This window comes from Apus apus, chromosome 1 (genome assembly GCF_020740795.1).
Source record: "Apus apus isolate bApuApu2 chromosome 1, bApuApu2.pri.cur, whole genome shotgun sequence".
Classification (NCBI taxonomy): Eukaryota; Metazoa; Chordata; class Aves; order Apodiformes; family Apodidae; genus Apus; species Apus apus.
Window position 1 is genome coordinate 30,582,003 of NC_067282.1, and position 24,600 is coordinate 30,606,602.

General features: G+C 40.5%; 1 protein-coding gene across 2 annotated transcripts in view; it reads left to right on the plus strand.

Moving 5' to 3' along the window:
* Positions 1–686: 686 nt before the first annotated feature.
* The window catches only part of TSC22D1 (TSC22 domain family member 1), a 90,907-nt gene continuing 66,993 nt past the window's right edge, over positions 687–24,600 (plus strand). The window contains exons 1-2 of one of the 2 annotated variants that reach the window (XM_051614764.1): positions 687–1,185; positions 1,819–4,679. In XM_051614764.1, the coding sequence (XP_051470724.1) occupies positions 1,852–4,679 (2,828 nt within the window). In that variant the 5' untranslated portion in view covers positions 687–1,185; positions 1,819–1,851. Of the gene's footprint in view, positions 1,186–1,809; positions 4,680–24,600 lie in introns of those variants that run through there. The other variant, XM_051614759.1, reaches the window with a different exon arrangement.

The following is a 24,600-nucleotide window of genomic DNA, read 5'->3' on the forward strand; positions in this document are numbered from 1 at the left end:
GCCACAGCCCCGCATCCCGGCAGCGGGCCCGCACCTCCCGCCCTGCCAGCCACCCCGCTCCCCGCCCCGGGGCCCTTCCCGGCCGGCCGGCGGAGCGGGGAGCAGCCCGGGGCACCAGGGGGGATGGGTGGGTGGGCGGCGGCCATTTCGGGGAGCGGAGGGGAGGCCCCTACGGAGACCCCCCCGCCGGAGGGGGCCGGGGTGCGACCCACCGGGGGCACAAAGGAGAAGGCGGTCCCCGAACGAGGCGTCTCCGCTTTCCCCATGCGCGGGGGGGGGGGGAGAAAGGAATGGGCAGGAATATTCTGGACGGAGGGAGGGGAGGAAGGAGAAGGTGATGAATAACTTGAATAAATCCGCAACGGAGCTGAGGATGGGGGGGGGGGGGAAGGGAGCCGGCAGCGGGTCATGTGAGGCACAGTCACGCTGCGGGCCCGGGGCAGAGAGGGGCACCTCGGGGGGCCGGGGGGGCTGCCGGGGGTGCCCCCCGCCCCGCCGGGAGCGCCGCCACGCGGGGACACCCCCCGCCCTGCCCTGCCCTGCCCCCTCGGCGGGCTCGGCGCCGCTCGGCAATTTCCGCCACGCGAGCCGAGCCTATTTCCGTCGGCTCCGGCCAGACGGGCTTTATGTCTGCCAGCGGGGCGCGCATGCGCGGCGGCCGCCATCTTACGTTGTCTCTCGGCTGCCCTCCCCTTGGGTGCGCTTTCCCCTCCCCCCCGCAGCCCGGCGCAGCGACCTCTTCCAGCGCTCCGTAAGGAGACGGGGCCGGGAGGGGGAGAGACCCGCGGCGGCAGGGAAGCCGGGAGAGACCCGGAGGGAAGAAGGAAGGACGAGGCAGACGCGCAGGCGGGAGGAGGCCGGATCCCAGGCGCGGCTCTGCGGAGGAAGAGCGGGTGCCGTCTGTTATAAAGGGGGAGGAGGCGGAGGGGGAAGGAAGAGCGTGCGGAGCGGAGCCTCCTCCAGAGACAGCCAGACACAGAGGGAGGAGAGAGAAGCTGCCTGGCTGGCTCCCCCTTTCCTCCCTCCCTTCTTTTCATGGACTCTCTCGTTGGGCTGCTGCTGCTTTTCTTCCCTCCTCATTCCGTCTCTCTCATACCCAAAATGATTCAGCTCCATGGCTGCCACTGACGGGGATGTCCCTGCCCGGCTCAGCCTGCCGCTGCCGCCCTGCTGTGCGCCAGTCCTGTACGTATCTGCGCCCTCCTCCTCCTCCTCGAGCGGTGATGGTGAGGGGCGCCGGCCGCCGGGCCGGGCTGCCCTGAGGGCCCGCCGGTGTCCTCTCCTCGCCCCGCCGAGGCGGCGGCGGCCCGGCGGCGGGGAGGGCGGTTCTGCCGGCTACCGGCGAGCCGGGGGAGCCGCGGGGAGGAAGGGGCTCACCCCCGGGGCCGGCCGGCTGCCGCGGGCATTTCCTCCGCCCGCTGCCCACCTCCCAGGAGAAGCGCAGTCGAGAGGCGGGGGTGGTGGAAATCAGAGGTGGGGGCCGGGGGGGGGGGGGGGTTTGAGGGGTAGAGGGAGAAAGAAAGTGAATGGCGGAGGATTGAAAGTGTCACATTCAGAGGCGCTAATCTAAAGGACCCGTCCTCGCCCCCTCCCTGTCTCGGAGGGGAGGAGGAGGAGGGGTGGGGGGTGGTGGTTAGCGGCGGTTCCGAGGGCTTAGCCCGTGCTCTGCGGGAGCCGGGGAGGAGGGGGCGGGGGGTGGGTTGTGCGTGCTGTGTCTCTGCCCTGCCGGGAGCGCAAAGCTAACTGTGTGTGTGTGTGTCTGTCTCTCTCCATACCGGGGGATTGCACTCTTAAAATACACCCGATACAATGCACCAGCCTGACTCAGCCGCAGACATTAGTGCTAGGAAGATGGCGCACCCGGCAATGTTTCCTAGAAGGGGCAGCAGCAGTAGCAGCGGCAGCAGCTGCGTTACTGCTCCCACTGCACCAGGTACCGGCGTTGGGAGCACTACCCTCTCCGGTGAGGATTATCAGCCGCCTTTGCTGGTCCAGTCGCCGCCTCCATCTGCTGCATCTTCATCAGCGGGTCCACAGCCGACACCCCCTCCTCCACAAAGCCTGAACCTCCTTTCGCAGTCTCAGCTCCAGCCACAGCCTCTTGCACAGACTGGAGCTCAGATGAAAAAGAAAAGTGGCTTCCAAATTACCAGTGTGACCCCTGCTCAAATATCAGCTAGTATGAGCTCTAATAACAGCATAGCCGAGGATACAGAAAGCTATGATGACCTGGATGAGTCCCACACTGAAGACCTGTCATCTTCAGAAATCTTGGATGTTTCGTTATCCAGGGCCACTGACTTGGGAGAACCTGAGAGGAGCTCCTCTGAAGAGACTTTAAATAACTTCCAAGAGGCAGAGACTCCTGGGGCTGTATCTCCAAACCAGCCTCATCTTCCTCAGCAGCATGCTCCTCTGCCTCATCACCCACAGCAAAGTGTTGCGATCAATGGAAGCGTTCACCCCCATCATGTTCATCACCACCACCATCTTCACCACCACCATCATGGACACCATCATCCATCGCACCCTGGGATGGGCAGTGCCCCAGTTTCAGGAGGACCACCACCCAGTCCATCATTTAGAAAACTATCAACAACTGGAAGCTCTGACAATGTTATATCAACTGCACCAGTTTCTGCTGCATCATCCACTGGTTCCCCAGCATCTATTGTGTCTAACATCCGCACCACAAGTACTCCTGGCAATTTAGGTGTAAGTCCTGCTACTGGAACTGGTACCTTAAATAACATGGGTGGTGGTGGTTCTAGTGTGGCAAGCAGCGTGCTTGGTACTATGAATTTAAGCAACATCACAAGTACTGGTAATGTAAATGCTTTGTCTGGAACTAGCAGCAATGTTAATGTGAATATCTTGAGTGGTGTTGGCAATGGTACGAGTGCTTCCTCTAGTGTCATTAACAACGTTACTAATCCAACTGCAGGAATGGCAGTGGGATCAAGCCAGCAGCAGCCTGCATCTGGCACCTCAAGGTTTAGGGTTGTAAAATTAGATTCTAGTTCTGAACCTTTCAAAAAAGGTAGATGGACATGCACTGAATTCTATGATAAGGAAAACACTGTTGCAGTTTCAGAAGGAGTAGCAGTAAACAAAGCAGTAGAGACGATAAAACAAAACCCGCTTGAAGTGACTTCTGAAAGGGAGAGCACCAGTGGGAGTTCTGTTAGCAGCAATGTAAGCACACTGAGTCACTATACAGAAAGTGTGGGAAGTGGAGAAATGGGAGCACCTACTGTGGTGCAGCAGCAAGCATTTCAAGGTGTGGGTCCGCAGCAGATGGATTTTAGCAGCACTGCTCCGCCGGCAATTCCAGCATCTAGTATACCACAGAGTGTTTCTCAATCACAGCTTGCACAAGTCCAGCTGCATTCTCAAGAAGTAAACTATCCACAGCAGAAGCCAGGGGTCCAACCTCCTGCACAGGCTAGTCTAACCACTGTTACTGGGGTTCAGCCAGCCCCAGTTAATATACTAGGTGTATCCCCGTCTTTGGGCCACCAGCAGCCTGCTATTCCAAGTATGGCTCAGCAGCAGCTACCATATTCTCAGCCGGTGCAGCCTGTTCAGACTTTGCCAGTTGTGCAGCAGCAGCAGTTGCAGTTTGGACAACATCAACAACAGCAGCAACAGACAATTCCAACGCAGTTGGCCGCAGGTCATGTTAAGCCGGGGAACCAAAACTCTGTCACTGGGGCTATGCCAGACTACCTTCAACATCAGCAGATGCTTCAGACTCCAGCCCCTGCCATGCAGCCCAGCTCTACAGGAGTAGGAGCAGGGCAACCGGTTCCTGTTGCCCAGGCACAGAGCATGCAGCCTTCAGTACAAGCACACCCAGCTGCTGCCCCAGCTCAGCCTGTTGCACATGCTCCAGCAGTGATACCAGGTGTAGGGTCCAGTGGTCAAATGTTGAACGTTGGGCAGCAAGGAAGCGTAGCCACTGTGGTGCAACCACCATCTGCTGCAAACCAAATTCCACCTCCAGTGATGCCGTCAACGGCTGCTCCTCCATCTTCACAAGTAGTGCAGCCTGTGCAGACAGGAATAATGCAGCAGGGATTACAGGCTAGCTCTTCAGGCCTTCCTCAGCAAATGGTCATTGCTCAGCAAAACACCTTGTTACCTGTACAGCCGCAGGCACAAGGAGTGGATTCTGTAGTCCAAGGAATGACTGGCCAGCAGCTGCCCGCGGTTAGCCCTATACCATCTGCTAGTACTGTTCCTGCACCAAGTCAGCCTGGTTCAGCTGTGCCTCCTGGCATACCTTCTGCTTCTGTAGGTTTGGGACAGCCGCAGAATATAGCACAAGCTTCGGCTGTGCAGAATGGGAGTTTGGCTCAAAGTGTTAGTCAGCCTCCCTTGATATCAACAAGTATAGGTATGCCAGTGGCACAGAGTGTGCCACAGCAGATACCACTAAGCTCTACCCAGTTCCCCGCACAATCAATAGCTCAGTCAGTTGTAAGCCAAATTGAAGATGGCAGACGGCCTACAGAACCTTCCTTGGTGGGTTTACCTCAAGCTGCCAGTGGTGAGAGTGGTGTTGGAGCATCAGCTGTTTCAGAAGGCAATAGCAGCAACATGCCATCTTCTGCTTCTCTCTTTCCGCTGAAGGTGCTGCCATTGACAACGCCCCTTGTAGATGGTGAGGATGAGAGGTAAGAGTGCTTGTAACTTTTATTAAAATGTTGGCTGATAGTTTGATTTGCACTAACTTGAAAGTTTCGTTACAGCCATTCTGTGAAATGAAACGGTGTGATGTTTTTGTCTAATAAGAAATACTGTTTCTCAGGTCCCAACACGTGTAGGTATATATTAAATACTTGTTTTTCTCTTGAGGGGTGGGGTTGTATTGATTATGCTCTGAAGCTGCTGTGTGGGTAAATTGTGTTTAACAGTCTGTGACAGTGTGTATATTCCCATTGTATAGAGGAAGACAAAAGAATACTGTGGAATGTGGGTACGCTAGTGATGATTGCAGTTTAGATTCTTTATTATACTGAAATAATTAATATTTATTCTTAGGTAGATTTTTTTTTTTTTTTTTACAAGCCTAGACTTCATCCTGCCTCAGCTTCTCTTTTTCAAGTATTGACTTTACTCAGGTTGGACCAGTTGTGAGTCTGTGGTATATGTAGAAGTCTTGTCTTTGACAGCGAAGCAATGCTTTAGGCAAATGAGTATGGTGGGAAAAAGGAGGTTCAGCAACACCATTGTGGCTCTTTAAATTGAACTTGGGGCATTTTTGGTCTTGGTGGTTTTGCTTCAAAGCGTTAATCCATTGTGAGAGCCGCTCAGGCCTGTGGAGGGGTGGTTAGCCTTTGAATCTGGTGCACCAGTTCTGTGCAGAGTAAGAAACTGCACGTGTTCTCCCACCTTCACCTTTTCAATAAATGACCACTGGCTGATCTTGATAGTGTGTACATGGGCATGTTCCCATTTCTTTGACAGTGTGTGCAGAGAAGTTGTGTCAATTGTGAAAGGCCCTTGCACATGCAGGTTGAAGCGATATGAGCAGCAGTTTTAAAGTGCAATTGTTTTATACTAATTACGCATGGAAATTCCTCATGGTGTTGAGGACCACTTGTGATATGCATTTAGAAGTGGACGGGAAGACTGGTGGTTCTCCCCAAGAACTTCTTGTCTAAGAAGAAGCTATGTTAATGGGAGAAGACAGGAAAGAACACTGGAAGAGAGAAACTGAGATTCAAGTGAGGAGACAAAGTACTGCTTCTAAGGTGGGAAAAATGATGTAGCAATGGGAGGTGAACTACTTAAATATCTTCTGGGTGCCATGACTTAAATCAGAAGTAATATCAGTGGCTAAGCTTTATTAAAAAATAAAATTAATAAAACAGGTTACTGGGAGAGGCTGGATTCTTTTCTCAATATTGAAAATACTAACTCTATCAGCAGTCTCTGATTATGTTGATCAAGAGGTGTTGACTGCCTTAGTGGCTTTCATCACATCTTTCTAAGATGCCAGTGAGCTATAATGAGTAGCAGCTTGTCTTCCAGGAGTGCTAGAAGACAAGTTCCAACACTGTTTCATTCTGATTATGTTTTTTAGTCAATAAGTATGTGAAGGTGGTAGAAGACAGATTGAGGTGTTAAAGCCCAAAGTGTCACCATTATGCTACTAGCAGTCAGTTTTCTCAGAAACATATTTTTGGTTTTCCTTCTCTCAGTCTTTCTAAACCAGGACACTAATCCTTCTCTTTGTGGGTCCTGTGTGTGTTTTGGTAGTGTGTGCATTTTTTTTGTTTGAAAAAACAACCAGCCAAAAAAAGCCCCCTGAGATTTCAGCGGATCCTAGCTGAGTGAGAGGATTCATAAGCTTATTGATATTTTGTGTTTTGGAAAATGGCACATGACTGTACCCTGATTTTAAGAGCATATGTTGGCTGTTTGTCATGATTGGTAGTTTTTCCAGAATGTCTAAATCCCTCAGGTTAACAATAGCGAGAAATACCTTCTTCCTCTGTTATTTGGCTAGCCAGAGATCATATCCTTTCTTCTCGCATGCATGTTGCGTCTTTGTTCAATCTGTCATCTCCAGGTAGACTACACTTTTGTTTAGCTGCAGTTGGAAAATCATTTAGATTCTTTACACAGAGCAGGATATGACTCTATTACATGGAGACCAAAAATAATTGTGTTGGTGTTTTGTTTTTTTTTTTTGCATGACAGTAGTGGTCAGGTCACTTTTGTGTACACTTAGATAAATTACAGCAGCACTCCTCCCTGGGTATTTGCCTGTAACATTTAAAACTTGGTGAGACTGTTTCTGTATCTGTAGGATCACGAGGCAAGGTACTACTTAAATTGTCATATTGACTGGAATTTCTTCTGGTCGGGAGCTTAGACCTCACTGCTTATTAAAGGGTAGTGCAAGGTATGCTGCTTTATTCTGCTTGGCTTCTCATTACTTGAGCAATGGGATATCTCTAACTAGAGTTTTCTTGATATATATTTTTTTTTTGTCTGTTAGTTTATTCCCTCTTTTACCCAAAGTGTAGTGTGTTGTATATAAACATTTAAGAAGCAGGTATTTTGTAAAAATGTATATAAAATCCTGATTTCTCTCTTGATCTGTCTCGTGCACACATACATATGTCACTGAAGGCTTATATCAATTCATTTAAAGTGATTCTAAACCTGACAAGGGAAAAGGTAGGAGAAAGAAGTAAGTGATGACATAATTGGGCCAGTGAAGAAGCTGTAAAATTCCATTTAGTGTGCCTTTGAAAAAACATCTGACCCATGTAATACCTTGTTTAGATTAACTCCCAGCTTTCCTTAAACCTGTATATAATTGCATCTAAAGACGTGCCAGTATCTTTAAGTCTTTAGCTCTTTTCAGTTTTTAGAACACCATTTGCAGCATGTCTGTTATCAGAGCATGGCCTTTTAGATATAGACAGTGTGGATGGAGTGTATCTGCTTTGAAGACTGTAACCTTTATTTCCCCAGTATGAATTATTTTTCTTTTTTAAATCTTCACTGACTTGAAAGATGAGATACTAAAATTTGACTGCTTGGCAGGGTGCTATATGTAAAATTAATTTGCCAGCTTTGTTTATTAAAGAGAGTATAACTAGTGAAGTTATAGTTTATTAAAACAAAACAAAAACAGAAAAAAGCCACCTGGTTCTTCTGTCTAGTCTTTCTTCTTCTATGGGTATGGAATAGATGTTTATATTTTGGTAGATTCATCATCTCTTCTAATATTTCAGTCTACAAAAATGTAGGCCAGTATTTTGAAAGTAAATTTTTTTTTCTTGGCTTGAATCATCGTATGGATTCATTTTAGTGCGTGATTATCATATAGTTTCTTGGATTTGCAGCAGTTACCTCACTTTATTCAGTTCAATTATTAAATCCTGTCAGTTTTAGACATGGTCTTCTGAGTTGATTATTTAATCTTTGGAACTGTAGAAGAGAATTTATTTTATTTTTATGCTTTTGAAACTTATGTATGGAAAAAACATTTATATTACCACAAATTATTTTGTGTATTTTTTCTTAGAGTTGCAAAATCAGTTTTACATCTTCCTAGACAATGCTTTATTATGCTGTAGATGCTTGCAATAAGATTTGGTCATTCTTAAATTAGCTGTAAAGCAAAAACTTTAAAAAATCAGCGTATTTTACAGCACTTGTAAAGGCTGCCTAAGTGAACTTAATCTGAAATGTTGTTTACCGATACTCAACAGCAGATTTTGTGAATGAAGGACAAGAGCACTAATAACTGTCTCCCTGTCCTTGACAGCATTTTGTGAAGAGTTGCTTTCATTCTTTAGTCTGATGCAAGTAGTTTTCACCTGTTTGTGCATTTCATCCAACAGTGAGGGAAAAGAAAAAGGAGGAAAAGGTGAAGATAAACACTGACATAGAGATTGGAAATATTCTTTATTATCTGACAATCTCTCAATTTTTATTTTTATGAAAAGATCCCTCTACAGCTGGATGGAGCAAAAAATACGGAGGAAATGTTTTTATATAGGATGGATGTTTTAGCTTGTTATTAAATGTGTGGAGAACCTCAAGATTAAAGGTGAATGTGAGAATCGAAAGATTGTGAACAGCGTTTGAGAATCTCTAGTAGTAATAACTAGTACTAGCTTGTAAATCAAGAGTACAGTTAGGAAATTGGATGAATTTTCACCAGGCATTCAAATACATTGTAGGAACTTTGATCAGGTACAAATGAAATTTTTACAGATGTATTTGTACACTGGTTGAAGATGTTCATAGGAAGTAGTGAATGAACATACTGAAGTTGAACTGGAAGTTTCAATTCAACATTGTTTTTTTATGGTAACTTTTTTGTTTACTTATTTTTTAAAGTTGTTTTAGAGTTTATATGGGCTTTTTATTTATTGTAAGCTTTGCTTCAGTGTATTTGATGAAAAAGGGAGAAGACACTTTTAGATACTTCACAACAAAGGATTTATGGTGGCTTAGCATAGATATATGGTGGTGGTTTTTTTCAGTTGCATCCTAGGGGCAGTGTTGTTGTTTTCCATTTTTCAGATTTTAAACTTGCTTTAGAGTCTTGCCACCAATTTGAAACTTGCATAACTGAAGTTCTAGGAGATTGACTTCTTAAGAAAAGTCTCTTCATATCATCAATTTGACTATTTATGGAACTTGAAAACATAGTTACTCTCAGTAATGGCAAGTCACTTGAGTAAAAAGAGCACTTTGGTGAAGAAAATGTGGGTGCTGTTGTGTTATACTGAGAAGTCCAACTTCTCATTTCATCTGGTAAGATAAAATACCCACTGTTGGAGGAATTGATTTTATTAGCTCTCTGCTCCAAAGAGCAGTGAGGCATTTAGGGTCTGCACCTTATATATCTGCTGGCCAGCTGCAGGTGGCAATACCTGTTTGGATGGACCTTTTTCCGGTGTCTTTTATAGAAGCATTTTCAGCATGCCATGCTGTGCTTTGAATTGAGAAGTGCTACAGTGGTTGGTATTGCATTGTCTTTAAATACAGGAAGAACCAGCAGATTTCAGGGGTTGTAAAAGCAGTAATTTAGGACTTAAGATAAAGCAGATAGTTGGAGATGCTGAGGAATGTTCCTCTCCAGCTGATAATGTGATTTCCAGAAAATGTTCCTTAGAACTACAGTTTTGGCTGCTTTTTGGAAATTGTCTGTGTATAAGCAGACTAAACCATCCATATATGTAAAAACAAACAAAAGGCTTTAGAATATTTAATGTTGAAAAGTAATCTTTGTTAATTGTCTCAGGATTTGCTTTCTTTATATTACAGGCTAATCTGAAAATTAGAATTATCAGTCTGTACTGGTAGTGAAGTGTTTTCAGCCTTTACAAGTTACCATGATCTAGATAATGCCACAATAGAGTAATGACTGTGAGAGTCAGTGGTAAGCTACCAAAAGTAGAAGGATGTGAATGGAAAATTAATTTTTAAAAATACCCCAAAATAAACCCACCCTTCACCCTAAAACCCCTCTAGATTAATGTGTCTTGCTGAAGTTTAAGAGACCAATTGATAGCATGCTCATACTACAAAAAACCCCTGAGAACAAACCACCCTATAATAAAGCTGTTCAGTTTACAGAGGATAATAAACTAAATAAGCAGTTTCAGACCTGTCTTTAGCAGTTTAGGAAGTAGATCAAGTTGTAAGCAGTAGTTTTGCTAGTATAGTCTATTAGAAGAAGAAGAAGAAACTACACACACCTGAGCATCATTGTAATATTAGCATCTGTATTTTTTGTATGACCTTTTTGGGGATAATTTGTGGTCTGGGTTTGCAGTTCTTTGTAGATGAAACGTAAACAAGAATAGAAAAGAATTGTGTCTCTGTTCTCATTGATTTAATGCACTGGTTCTTTTCTATTCCTGATTAATTTATGAGACTAAAGTGTGCTATGTATAATATGTATTATACTTGAACAAATGACTGAACACTTTTTTTAAAAGTAGACCTATACCTTTGATTTACTGCACTGGGGCCAGGAAAGGCAATATTGTTAAGCAAAAACATGCTTTAACAGCATACTAAGCAGGGACTTAAGGGTAAGATTATTCTGTAAATTATTTAATGGTAATGATCACTGTAAATAAGGAACTGGTTTATTCTCAATGTGGTTGTACAAGAAACCATAGCCTAAAGCTAAGATGGAAAGAGCTCTTGAGTGACTGGAGATGCCACTTTATTTTAGCCTGTTCTAAAGCATTCATAGAGTTAGAAATTGCATGATGGAATTGCAGCATAATTATGGTGTCAGATTGGAGCACCTGTTCATCCTTTTGGCTTTAATGTCTTGCAGTGCTTTAATTCCTGGTATGTCTTTGGAATTTGCTAACAAAGATAGTAATTGTGCGAACAGTCTTGATGTAGAAACCCTTATCAGCTCATTTTGTGCAACCCTCCAAACACCTATTATGCATTATCAGTGTTTGAAGCAGGATTTGGTTTGTGGTTGCAGTTATATGAAAAGGCTCCATCTTCCACTGAAGCTGGTTAGAGTTTCCTGACAGATATGTAGAGGTTATAAATGTTTGTCAGGCAGGGATTGTAATGATCCTACACATGCAAATGCTAGAGAGTATTGTGTGTGATAGTTCAGGTATTTTATCACTATTGCTTACCTTATGGACTAAATTACTTTATAGGACCTAATAAATGAGGACTTCTGACTTCGGTGCTGAAATTAAGAGTAATATTAATCACAGTTCGAATACAACATTACACTTCCGTTATTAAACTTGTTCAATGTGACACATTTTTTATACTTGTAAAGTAGAATCTTGAACACTTGTTTTGGTATAAAAGTCACAGTAAACTTGTTCACTGTTTTCTTTGAGTAAGCAATTCATTTGTTTTTACACTTAAAAAAAATTTCTCTTCTACCTACTTTATTATCTCACTCTAATTTAATCTTTTTTAAAATTCAGTAATTTTCCAGAATTTCGCTAGTTTTTACTACGTGCAAATGTATGAATATATTTAAATCTAAGTGTTGCTCCATGTGTGTATATAAAGACAAGCTTTCACCACTGTGCTAAGTATGAAAAATTCACATGGAGGTATGCCTGTATTTGGGCACTTCAGCCAATGTGTGTTGTAATGTGTTTTTAAAATGTTTTTTCTTGGTGTCTAAGTGTTTATTATACTGCTGTCATGTTGTATGTACTCTGGGTGAAGCCTCATATATTGAGTACCTTTGACAATCACGACATATATTTAAGTACTGTAGGCATTCAAGCTTGCAGCTTTTGTCTCAGTTTATATTTCTTCTTGCTCTGCAGAGCTAGTGATGATCCAGGAGGGTGAATGTAACTTCTCTTTGCTCAGCAGAGAACTGCTACCTAAGCAAACTACCCTTTATCAGCCTTTCTTGCTGGGAGTTCTAAGTGGTATAAAAGCTGAAATAGGTTTAGAATTTTGAAAGTATGTTAGCCTAATAGTGAAGCAAAGAAGTCTGAGGGGGTTTTATCATTAAAGATTAGAAATTTAACCCTTTTTTTGAAGCTTACTGCAGTCCTTGTAGAGGAATAAATGCAGGTACCACCAAATTTTTTTTTCTCAAGGAAATTTTCAGAAAAACTCTGCTTTGTAGTTAATTTAATAAAACCTGAGGATTATCTTGATCATCTGTTTATAGAGTTTTGAATAGCCCATGTGGAGGAGTACAGTTTCATAAATTGCTTAAACAGGCAGCAGAAGATCTTCCACAAGTTTAGGCCTAAGAGATATGGATGGGCCTCCAGTCTGTAAACAGAAGATGTAAACAGTATTTCTGGTAAGGTACAGATTTGATAGCAACTGGAAGTTGCTTGCATAGCATTTTCTAGCCTGCTGCTTAAATGTGCTAAACCATTTGGCCAGGCAAATATGTGACTTAAGTACTGTTCATACCTTCTGTATGTCATATGGGTTTTTTTTGTTCTTTTAATTAGCCCAGAGATCCAGCAGGAATTTTTCAGGGCTTTGATTTCTTAATGTGTATGAAGATTTGAACTCTTCCAGCAGTATCAAGTACTGAGCTAAGTATTAGGAGAGTACTAAAAGCTGCTGAAAATGATGGTACCCATTCAACAATAGCCTTAGTATCTTTCTGCATTTAATAATAGGTTTTTGTACTACTGTCCTGTACTTCTTAAAGATGAGTTATGCAGATAAGGTAATTTCAGCACGCAGCACAGTTAGTGTATGCTTATTTCTGTATCCTCAGCATTACTTGGTTCATTCCTGTAAGATAAGAAAGTGCAAATCAAATGTAAGTTACACCATTTTTTGTGCAGCATTGTTCTTTTTTTATTTCTAATCTATTGTCTCATGGGTCAGTAACCTTCCTAGTAATTGGTAACTGAGTGTTAATCTTCAGTGCTTACGCCTCTGGTCAACTGTCCTTTTTAATTGCATGAAGTGCTAAGTTGCTGAACTTAGTATCTGTTGTGAGTTTCTTGTGCTCAGTTTAAAAATGGTATTTTCCTTTAAATAATTGTAAACAAGTATGTGCTACAGAAATATCTTTTAATGTTTTTCTTTCCAATAACTTTGAACTCCCTGTGTAATGCAGAGGGATGAAATCCCTGTCAAGATGAGAAAAAACTCAAACGCGTTTTAATCTTCCTCTGACCCTCACTTCACCCAGTTCTGTCAAAGTTGTGTATAGATAAGAGATGGATAATAACTGATAGTCATAACTTACATATAAGAAACTGTAAAAATCAAAGAATTCAGAATGTAACCATACAAAATTTGTTTCTAAATATTCAGTGCTGTTACAGCTAGTAAAGAAGATTGTGATTAAACAGTAAAGCAAACAACTCCTGTATGATTGCTTTGACTTCTGTTGTGACTGCAGTTTTGAAACATTTCTCTTTTAGAAGTGCAAATGAGAACTTCTCAGGCAGAATCTGATTTGTGAGTGACTTTTTTGGCATATGTTGCCTCTGAGTTGGGGTGAGCATAGTAAAAAAACCAAAACCCAACCAAACCACAACCAAAAACCAAACAACAAACCCCCAAACTTTAAACAATTTCCTGCAAGATTATTTTCAGCTTGGTAATTTTACTGCATGCATATGTATGTTGAAAGTATCATAATGAGTTTTTGTACCATGAGAAAAGATTCTGTATTTCTCTGAGGAAGTCTGTCTGTGAACTATAAACAGCATTTTAATTCTTAATTCCAAGTTGAGCTTGACAGAAGTGGAATGCTTTTGTTTCCTCTAGGATTTTGTGAGGGTTCATGTAGAAATGCCTGCCCTATAGAAAGGCATGGAAGGGGAAGCAGAGCAACTCAGGATGTTCCAGGATTGCCTTGTGTGTGGAAACTTGTACACTAGATTAATTGTCATTGTCCCTCAGTGTCACTTGCAGTGTGGGATTCTTAAAATCCGAGTATCTCTGAAACCTGGCAAGGAAGAATTCGGTAGAAACAATTAGTTTCTATTCAGTATTATGATTTGTTTATTTTAAAAGTTGTTTAGTGAATATCTTGACCTCATTTTAACTTGATTTGTTTACTAAGCATCTTGATTAATTTTTTTTGGAAATTCTTTGATCAAAAATTCTGAAAACTGCATATCTGTATACATGTATATAAGGGTATATAAAGCTTAATTCTTGGTTTAAAGAAAAAGAAAAAAACAGAAAAAAACATCTCTAAACAAACCTGCTGGTGAGAGAGAAGGAAGAATGGTTTTTATGGTTTCATTTCTTGCATTCTTAGAAAATATGACCAAATGAAAATAAAGTAAAAGAAACCATGAGTTAATGACTCCATATTTTAAGTACTTGTTAAATAATTTACTGTAGCACTCAAATGAATTCAAGGTATAAATGTACTTCTGTAATTGGTTGAATTAGGTTATTATGTTAAGAATGGATCAGCATACTGCACTGCCAAGTGTTTCTTTAGTAGGCCTAATATCCTAAAGTGGGTGAAATGGCAAGTTACTCATAAATGTTCAGGGAATGACGCAGAATGTGCATGTGTCTCCATGTTCTTTCTTTCCAAGTTGGTGACACTCCTTCCAATTCTGTAATTGCTTGTGAAGGGGAGGAGTTCCCAAACATATATATGGAGGGAGAGGAGAGAAGAAACAAGGTGTAAAATATTTGGTGGTGGTTGTGACTTTCTTCTTTCTTTTTCTGGTGGGGAAAGGGATTTTAGTTTTTCAAATGGTATCAGGCATGCATCTGTTAGAGCCAAGGATATACAGTTGTGAGCAGTACAGCCTCTTATTTATGGGATAGATGGTAGCTAAAAGGCCTAGTTGTGAATTTGGGCTCTGCTTTCCTGGCTGCTTTATAATGAGGAGCAGAAAAGGTGGTCCTAAAGGACTTGTTGTCTGATGTCCATATTTCTGAACTGATTTTATGATGGAGATGCTTTAAACCAGGCAAAATCTTAAATGTTTTTAGTGCTTTATGGAAAAAATAGAGCAGCAGAGCAGGATAGTAATCTCTGTAGTCCTGTAGAGATGTACCCTGTTAATAATGAAGTACACCATCTTTGGAATACTGCTGCATTGAAAATTATTTGAGTCACCCTTTTGTCATAACAGCATGGCTTAGTATCTTTTGTAAGATTTCACTGACTCTGCTCTTGGTATATGAAGATTCTTATTGCTGCTTGTTTATGCTGGAGCATAGTAAAGTAATTGAACAGTCCTTTTATTTCGTTGGAATTTAGCATGTAAATGGTAGGTGATGATTTGCACAAAGGTATTTTCAGCTTCTGAAGAGTACTGTGGTCTGTGGAATGGGAAAACAATACTAACATGTTATAGCAGAGAGTTGCGGCTAGCAGTAGTTATCTTCACTTCCTGTATCTGCCTGACCATCAGAATCCAGTTTGGGAATTTTTAACGTGTACATTTACTTACTGTAGAAAATACCTAAAATACTCAGAACGTAATTTTTAGTGCCTGTGAAGCTATTAGGTGAAAGTGTTTTCTCTGAAAGCATCGCAAACAGATGACCAAAGAATTCTGTAAAGGACATTGAAGTCTTGTTAAGTGTTCATATCTGTTTTCAAATTGAAGGCTGTCTTGTTATTTACTGACTTAAAAACTGTTTCAGAAGCGATGCAACCACCCTTTAAATACTTTTTGAGAGATGTGTAAGGAAGCTTGCTTTTTTGAACATTTCTTTTTAAAAGCAGTTCTATTTCACTCCAACCTCTGAACATGATAGATAAAACCGTTCTTAATGATTTAGGAACGTGCACATTTCATAAATATATAAAATTTTTTTATTTGTAAATGATGGAGTTTGCATATTATATTAGATGGAAGACCAAGTCAGATCAGTGCAAGATCCATGCAGTTAACAAAATTCCCAAACACCCTTTATTTCTTCTTTTCTTTTTAAAAATTCTATAATTAAATGAGTTTAGAAACACTCCCTAGAATTGCTTAAAGTTGCTGTCACACAACTCTGCAACAAAAATACTTCATGATAGGCACTAGACTGGCTGTGATTTAAGAAGGTAATTCATAGCTTCGGGATTAAGTCTGTAGCCTTTGTGTATGCAGACAAATCTTGCCATGATTTTACTATCATGACTAGAACACTAATGCAGATTGTATTCATCAGATAATACTGCCATGTAGCTTTGCACAATTTGGCATAGGCAGCTTGGTACTGGGAGGTCTGTCTTCAGAAATACTCACGTCTAAGTTTTAGTTTTCTGTAGTAAATTGCAATATGTATATGTAGAACATCTGTAAATTATACACTAGAATTGAGTAATGCTGTTTCTACCAAAAACTTTAACTTTCTTGGACACCATTTTTTAAAATGTAACTATAATATGAAAAATCATATAATAGAAAATTAATATATTCTGTTGCATTTTAGATACTAAATATATACACTATCCTAACATTTATAGTTTATAATTAAGTTATTAAGGTTATTTTTCCCTGTGCAAAATACTTTGAACATGATAGGTGAACACTAGACATTGTAGTTTCTGATCATCAGTTGCATGTTTTCAGCCACTGATTTATGTTGTCTACCTGTAATGAAGTGGCAAAATTTAGGGAACAAAAAAAAAGGCCTTTCGGAAATCGTGAGGATGCTGGAAAGATCTAAATTTTGCTTCAGAAATAAGAGATAGAAGAAGTAACTACCACTGGTAGTCTACTCTGCCTAAAGTGATTACAAAATAAATGTACCAAATATAATTGCTGGCAAAGCAGGCTTTTTTCTTTCTGCAAGAAGATCCGGCCATGTCTGAATAGTATCAGCGAATGTGACTAGTTAGTGTGAGATTGTCTTAAAGTGGTAAACAAGGGTTGCTTGTAATCTCAGACTGGTAGGAAATGGTTTTAAATGTGCTGAGAAGAGATTTGCAGTTTTTTTTTTTTTTCTGGTGAAGTAAGCAGTTCTCTCTTTTAAGTATATTGTTGTCAGAGTGTTGAATTAAGACTGCACAGACATGGAACATGATAATTAAGACTCTCTCATCAGTTCTGGCTTTTCTGAAAACTAAAATAAAAATTATTAAAACAGAGCAGTGATCACCTAAAATGCCAGAATGGTTGCTGCTGAATTGGCACCTTGGTCTTCTTGAAGGCTATAGTTGTGTTAATCCATCTAATCAAGTAATTGGTAATAGTAATAGAAGAAAGTGCTGCTGAATGAGGAAGTTGCATAGAGCCCTGTTAAGTGGAGGGCTTGAAAATCCTGAATTGAGGTTGGCATTTTGAAGCTATCAGTAATGGAGATGTATGAACCTTTAACCTTCTAAATGAAAGGTATCTATAAATGCATGAACCTCTCTTATCTTTGGCATGATTTCTTGGGAAGGAGTGAGAGAGTTTCTCTCTGCTCCCTCTTGGTGGATTATGGGCCAGAGACCCACTGCCATAGGAATAAGTGACTAGTGGAGAAGCTTTTAGTCAGTGTCAGCTAGAATGGTTTTGTAAAGTATGATTAAGTATTGTGGGGATGTTGTCTATCCTTGGAGGTGAGGCTTAGCTGTTGGGCCAGCATCTTCCAGAATTAGAAGTAATAGAAACAATTGGTTGATGTTAATTAGATATTTACCAGGTTAGCTTATTTTTTGTTTGTGCAAATTGCATTTTAAAATTTCCTAGTGTATTTGCTTTTCTTGACGTGAACTGTTTTTATTGTAGCTATGCTGTGTTGCTCTGCTTACATACTCAAGCTTCAAAGCTTTCTTCTGCTTTCCTGACAACGTTGGCAAAATGCAACACTTACAGAGCTAGGTGATGCTGCTTGAAGTAATTCATACTCTTCTAAGCCTGAAGTGATGTCTTATGTGTAGCCTGCTTCAGCACTGTGTTCTGTGCTATTTCCATTTGTCCAGATTGGTTCCACATGTACTGTTCTTTGCTTGAGAACTAATGAATTGTAAATATTTTGGTTCAGGAAAATGAGGATGACTGTTGGTGAGTCTTTACAGCTGAAGCAATGAAAGGGGATAAGAAAAAGGATGTTATCAGCGGTTAACTAAATTATAAGTTGCATGCTGCTAATTCTTCTTGTCAGACTGTGGGTGGACCTCCTTTTGTATTTTCCCTTTTTGCTTTCCTAGAGAGTCACTTAATCAGAAACCCTTTATATTGTCCTTGTAGTCTAGGTTTGCTTGGTCCTTACCTTTAGTGCAGGAAGTGGAGCTAGTGTTAGGGCCAGTGGCGTTCCTTTTCTCTTATTTCGCTCATGTTATTCAAGTAAAGTGTAGTACCTTACCTGGTCACTTTTGCCTTTCTAAGGATTCACTACTCTTACCCCCAATTACTGTTGTGAATTAATCTGTTTAAGGGTTCCAAATCTGTGAATGTGCCACAATGGTCATTCAGTTTTGGTGTGAACAGATAAAAAGCCCAGAATGTCTATCTTGTAAATCAAATGAGTGCTTTAACTTGAGCCTTTGAAAACAAAAAGCTAATGACTTAAGGCCTGATGTGTCCCTGGAGCTTGTCCTACAACATCTCAGAATTCAGTTGTGGTGTTCTGTGTTTTTTAAAAATGGCCAAAGATGTTCTACACTGAAATTACGAAGTAATACCTAAACCAAGAAACAAATCTCTAAAGATGAATGGTAAACATACATCAGAGTTTTGGTTGAGAAAATGACTCATAAGGAGCTTAAAGCTATGATAACCTTTCCACTTTTGTACTGCAAATCATAAATGAGAACTAGTTTTGAACAAGATGTGGACATCTTGTTCTAAGTTTAGGACAAGATGTGGAACTGGTTGAAAGGAAGAAGTCAGAGAGTTGTGGTTAATGGGACAGAATCTAGTTGCAGGTCTGTGACTAGTGGAGTCCCTCAGGGGTCAGTACTGGGACCAGTACTATTTAATATTTTCATCAACAACCTGAATGAGGGAACAGAGTGTGCCCTCAGCAGGTTTGCTGATGACACTAAACTGGGAGGAGTGGCTGTGCTGTCATTCAGTGAGACCAAGACAAGCTGGAGAGTTGGGCAGGGAGAAACTTGGTGAAATTCAACAAGGGCAAGTGTAGAGTCTTGCACCTGGGGAACAACAACCCCATGGACCAGTACAGGTTGGAGGCTGACCTGCTGGAGAGCAGTGTAGGAGAAAGGGACCTGGGGGTCCTGGTGGACAGGAGGATGACCATGAGCCAGCAATGTGCTCTTGTGGCCAAGAAGGCCAATGGCATCCTGGAGTGTATTAGAAAGGGTGTGGTTAGTAGGTGAAGGGAGGTTCCTCCCCCTCTATTCTGCCTTGGTGAGGCTGCATCTGGAATATTGTGTTTAGTTCTGGGCCCCTGAGTTCAGGAAGGACAGGGAACTGCTTGAAAGAGTTCGGTGCAGAGCCACAAAGATGATGGAGTGGAACACCTCCCTTATGAGGAAAGGCTGAGGGAGCTGGGTCTCTTTAGCTTGGAGAAGAGACTGAGGGGCGACCTCATCAATGTTTACAAATACATTAAGGGGGAGTGTCAGGAGGACAGAGCCAGGCTTTTCTCAGTTATGTCTAGTGATGGGACAACAGGTGCAAACTGGAACAAAGGAGGTTCCATGTGAAAATCAGAAAAAACTTCTTCACTGTGAGAGTGACAGAGCCCTGGAACAGGCTGCCCAGAGAGGTTGTGAGTCTCCTTTGCTGTAGACATTGAAAACCCACCTGGACACGTTCCTGTGTCATGTACTCTAGGTGATCCTGCTCTGGCAGGGATGTTGGACTAGATGATCTTTCGAGCTCCCTTCCAACCCCTAAGATTCTCTGATTCTGTGACAGTATGTGCCCTCAAATAATTCAGGAACAAGAGGACATAGGTAAAGTTGCCTTGGCTAATTTCGAGAAAGGTTTTGTCTGTGGAGCTTATTGCTACAAGATACTGTGGAGGCTGGGAAGTTACCATTGCTTAAAGAAGAAGATATGTCACTGCATATATATTATGTATGCTTTTGTAGGAGACTATGCAGAATTCTAATAGTAAGTGGAAAAGTAAGTTATTTGGGTCTTCAGCTTCTGGGACTGCTTCTAGCTAAATCAGGATAAGCAAGTGTATCTTTTTGAGGTAGATTTTCTCTAGCTACCTGTTGCACCTTTTGCAGTGACTTCTGAAATACTAGATGCTGGCAACTATTGAAGGCAGGATACTGTTCCATACCTTCTTATTCTGAACTGGAAATAAACCACAACTTAATTTTTTTAAATTAACGTGTTATTGAAAATAGAAGTATGAGGGCAGGAGAAGAAACTAGTAAGAGTCAGGTGGAACAACAGAGGAGCAGAAGACTGACTTGATGTAGTTGCTAAAGTTGAGAGGTTGTTGCATCTTTAAAGTAGAGAAAGCTGTGACAGCTGCCCTACTCTTTCAAAGTGAAGTCACAAATTAAGATGTCGTGTAAGCATAAGCAAGATATTTATTGTTACATTAACAAAAAAACCCCACTTATTTGCAGTTGTTTTTGTTTTTAGGAAGCTGTTCTTGTGGTTGAAAAATGTAATGGTCAGTACAGCAATGGCTGAAAATAGCATTTTGAATGCTGTAGTACTGGCATTAGAGCCCCATTGGCAAACACCCAGGAGGCCTGTAAAAAAAGGAAAGTGCTTTAAATGTTAATGCTTGAAAAGGCAGCTTCAGATATTTACAGTTTCTAAATGTTTGAAGTTGTATGCCTATTGAACAAAATAGAAATAAAATCCTGTAAAGAGTAACTTGATAGAAACAATTCTTATTGGAAACACAAAATAATTAAGTGTTGTAGGAGTGGATGGTGGGAAGCTAGCTGCAAAGAATTACTGAAGTTGTACAGAGTAAAGTGATTGCTGCACCAGTGAGGTAAAAAGAAATAAACCTCAGCAGTTGGATTTTTCTGCTCTCTGTGCTTGTGTATTTCTCAAATGCTTGGTTGTAGATCAGGATACACTTTAGGCCTTCCTAGGCAAGTTTTTATTTATAAACTTATTTATATGTTTAGTGGTTGTGTGGTGGAATTGAAGTATGTAGTTTGTCCTTCTGCAGGACACTGCAGGTACCAGGAGGAGGGATGGCCTTTAGCAGCCTGCTTCCCTGCTCCTCCCTGAGTCATCCTTGGTAGTTATATCCTGCCTCAGGGGAGGAAGGATGCCTTCCATTTCGATAACCCCTCTTAAAGTGTCTGTGGGTAACTCCATTAGCTGTTGCTAATGAATAAATAGCCAAGTAGCAAGCATTTAAAATTACCAGGTTCTCAATTTTACTGCTGCCTGCAAAGATCTCTGAATAAATGATGTGAAAGCTTCTTGCACTTCTGCTTCCAGTTGTGTCAGGTAAATGCTGTTAACAAAGTTGCTTTGAACTGTCTTCACAGAAAAAAAACCAAACCCAGCAAAACCAAACAATCAAGACCCAGGACAGTTCAGCTTGATTCATGCCTGTGTGGTCACATTTGCAACCAGAGCACTAAGTCTTTTTTAAAAGAGTGTTACAAGGGCTCATGGCATCTGGCATAATTCTTTCAAAACACTTCCTTATCATAGTGCTGCTTTTTCAGATGCTTTAAGTAACATTCAGAAGGAATGTGACTTTAAGCTGCTAATAAATTCTGAAGCAAGTTTTTCAGGACTTCCATATTTCTACAGTTGCTGGCATATAAGATGCTCTGCAGATCAGCAAGCGTGTCAGAGGTCACTAAAGCCTAAAGGAGACAAGTAATCTACTTATATTTTCCCCTGACTTTATTTAGAACTTGTAGTTTGTAATACATTATTGAAAAGAAAGCTAGTTTTAATATGATTTATCTCTATTGTAATCTGTCCAACAGCAGAATAGTTGCACAAAATAGAATGTATCTTGTCCAGTCTTTGGAAATAAATGTTTTGCTTAATGAGTTTGTGCTTGGACAAAACCTGAATAGGATCCCCAAAAGAGTACCATTGTGGGGAGGGCTTCAGTCAAAAGCTGAGTTAAGACAAGCCCCAGGTACCGTATCTGCTGGTTTCCTTATGTAGCTATTAGCTAAATACTAGTATTGTATTTGATTTACAGCACGTTTTCCAAGAACTCTTCTTCAGAAGCTGGAGGAGCCTGCATACTTTTCAGGGATTATACTTCAAGTTTGGAGAGGATGTTTGATTAGATTCTAAGGTGGAATGTGATGTGGATTATACACAGATACTGTTAACTTGCAGCATAATCGCATTTAAATGAGTAATAACTGTAGAAATTCAGGAAGCTTTTTTTGTTGAGCTTGTTTTAAATATAGAAAGTTTGGCAAAACTTTTTATTTTGTAATTAATTGTAGTTACTATAGCCAATAAATTGCGTTAGTGTTTTCTACATATCAAGTACAAACTATCTCAAGTATTTCCTGTTGGCTACGGGATCAGGTAGTACTGGAGGGCATTACTATGTTTGGCTGAAAACACAAAATTCAGAGAACAAATACTCTAAGTCACTGCGTGGTACGTAACTAATGTGTAAGACCAGTTAGCAAATGTAATTTTGTTTAGAGTTAGTGTCTTGATCTGAACTTCTATATTTAGTAAATTTTTCTGTCTGTAGTTTACTTTATCTAGTATGTTCATCTAGACTGTCTGCCTTAATGAAGCATCTAAAATATGAGATTAGTAAGTGCTGTATAACACTAAAATAGGATTAGCCGTGTTCTGTTTACACTTTGACTACTGTTAAGGAAATTGTTTTTTTTTTTTTTTCTTCCTTGTGCTGGATAATGTGTGTTTGAAATTTGCATCATGTTATCTAGGTGATATTGTAAAATGCTGCGTTTATGGGAACACTAAGATAATTAATTAATTGTTCAGCTAGTTTTGAATATCTTAAACTTTTTGGGAAACTGGTACAGAGTTGTTGGAAGTGGAATAAGATGCCCGTAAAGAAATAATCATAATTCTTACTATGTTAATACTTACCACATCCTCCTTACTTTTACTGGAAGAGAGACATACATGTGCATCTTTCATTCTTTGAAGATAAACCGTGTGCTAAATATTGTGGAGGGGGTTGCAACCACATATATAAAACCCTGATTTGTACCTTTACTCTTAAGAAAATGTGCCTGACCCCACTCTGATATAACTTTGTTGGTATCTCTGTAAAATATTCTAGGAGAAAGGGGTCTGAAGAAGTTGGCTTAATTGATGTGTTTTTTGGACTTGATCTGTATCATGAGAAAGCAATTTGTATATCCCTGAGCCATGCAGGACAGCACGGCTTTGGAGATCAGTAGTAGGAGCTTAACTGCAAGGAAGAACTATGCTCATGAAGGAGTCCTTAAAAATGCAGAAAGGGAACAGAAACACTTGCATCTTAAGTATATCTCTACTGAAAAACTTATTACTCTTGGTTAGTATGTGACTTATTTTAAAATCCAGAAGCTTTAGGAGATACCATGTGGAAAAGAACTTAAGTAGAGTTTCAATGATTGTATTTATTAATAAATGTATTATTCATTGGACTGATACTGAAATGCAAATATTTTTGCATTGTTTAAAATTAATATAGAAAATATGAACTTCTCTAAGGACTGTGGAACCTGATTCAGATACTTGTACAGTGCTGTTTTTCTATTTTTGTTTGAATGATCTGATCCCCCATGTTATTTAGGCTTTTCAGTTGCCACACAAAAGAACCTTACATAGCATTCCAGCATCAAAACAAGCTGTTAAATTCTTTTGTTTGTACTAATACTTTTCATCTTCTAAAGGTTAATATAATCAGTTCAAATAATTAGCTGTGTAATAGAAAGCCTACTTGATAATTACAAAAACCCGACACCTGAGGTTTAATGTATGGAAGTCCCAGCTGTGAAGGAGGAGGACAAACAAATCTTTTCCTTAACTTTTTAATTCATACTTGATCATTCTTGGAATTCTGAATAGATTTAGGAAAAGGATTCTTAAAATATTTGGCATTTATGATGCAGTAATTACTTTTGTGCTGCATCTAGGCAGGATTAATTTCAAAGCCTTTGACAAATCCTTATTATTTCTAGATATTTGGAACCCATTTTTCCTTGGAGGAAAATGAAGAGTGATGTAGCCAGGGAAGAATTTCCCATTGGTGTTTACTCATAGCTCTCTTTAAATTCATTGAGATTTTGTACTGCAACCGCTTATTTATGTTTCTTGGTGGTTTTTTTTTGTTTTTTTTTTGTTTTTTTTTTTTTAATCTAAATGGCTCTCTGAGGGAATGCTAGAAAGGAGGGGAAATGTGAATTGCCATAGTTTGACACAGATTTGATTATTGTAGTTCTTTGAAACTCATCACTCGCACCAATGAACTGAAATAGGCATCTTCCCTTTGAGTATTCTGATTTTTCCAACGTTGACTTTTGTTTTAGTAGTTTCTGAAATGTTTTGTATCTTTAAGTTTTCTAGTAATATAGCTTTAGTGGAAACCTACATGAAATTAAAGAGTTCTTATTGAAGCCAGTAGAATTGTTCACAAGTTGTGTTACATCTATTTTGTTTGCAGTATAGTGTTTTCTGTATCATTAATGTGGCTATTAGTTTATAAAAACTAGAACAGGTGTCATAGCTTTAAAAATTCCATGATCTTTTTTGTAAACCTTATGCTGTAATACATATATATAAATGTAATATGAAGTGCCCATGATAATTTCAGTCT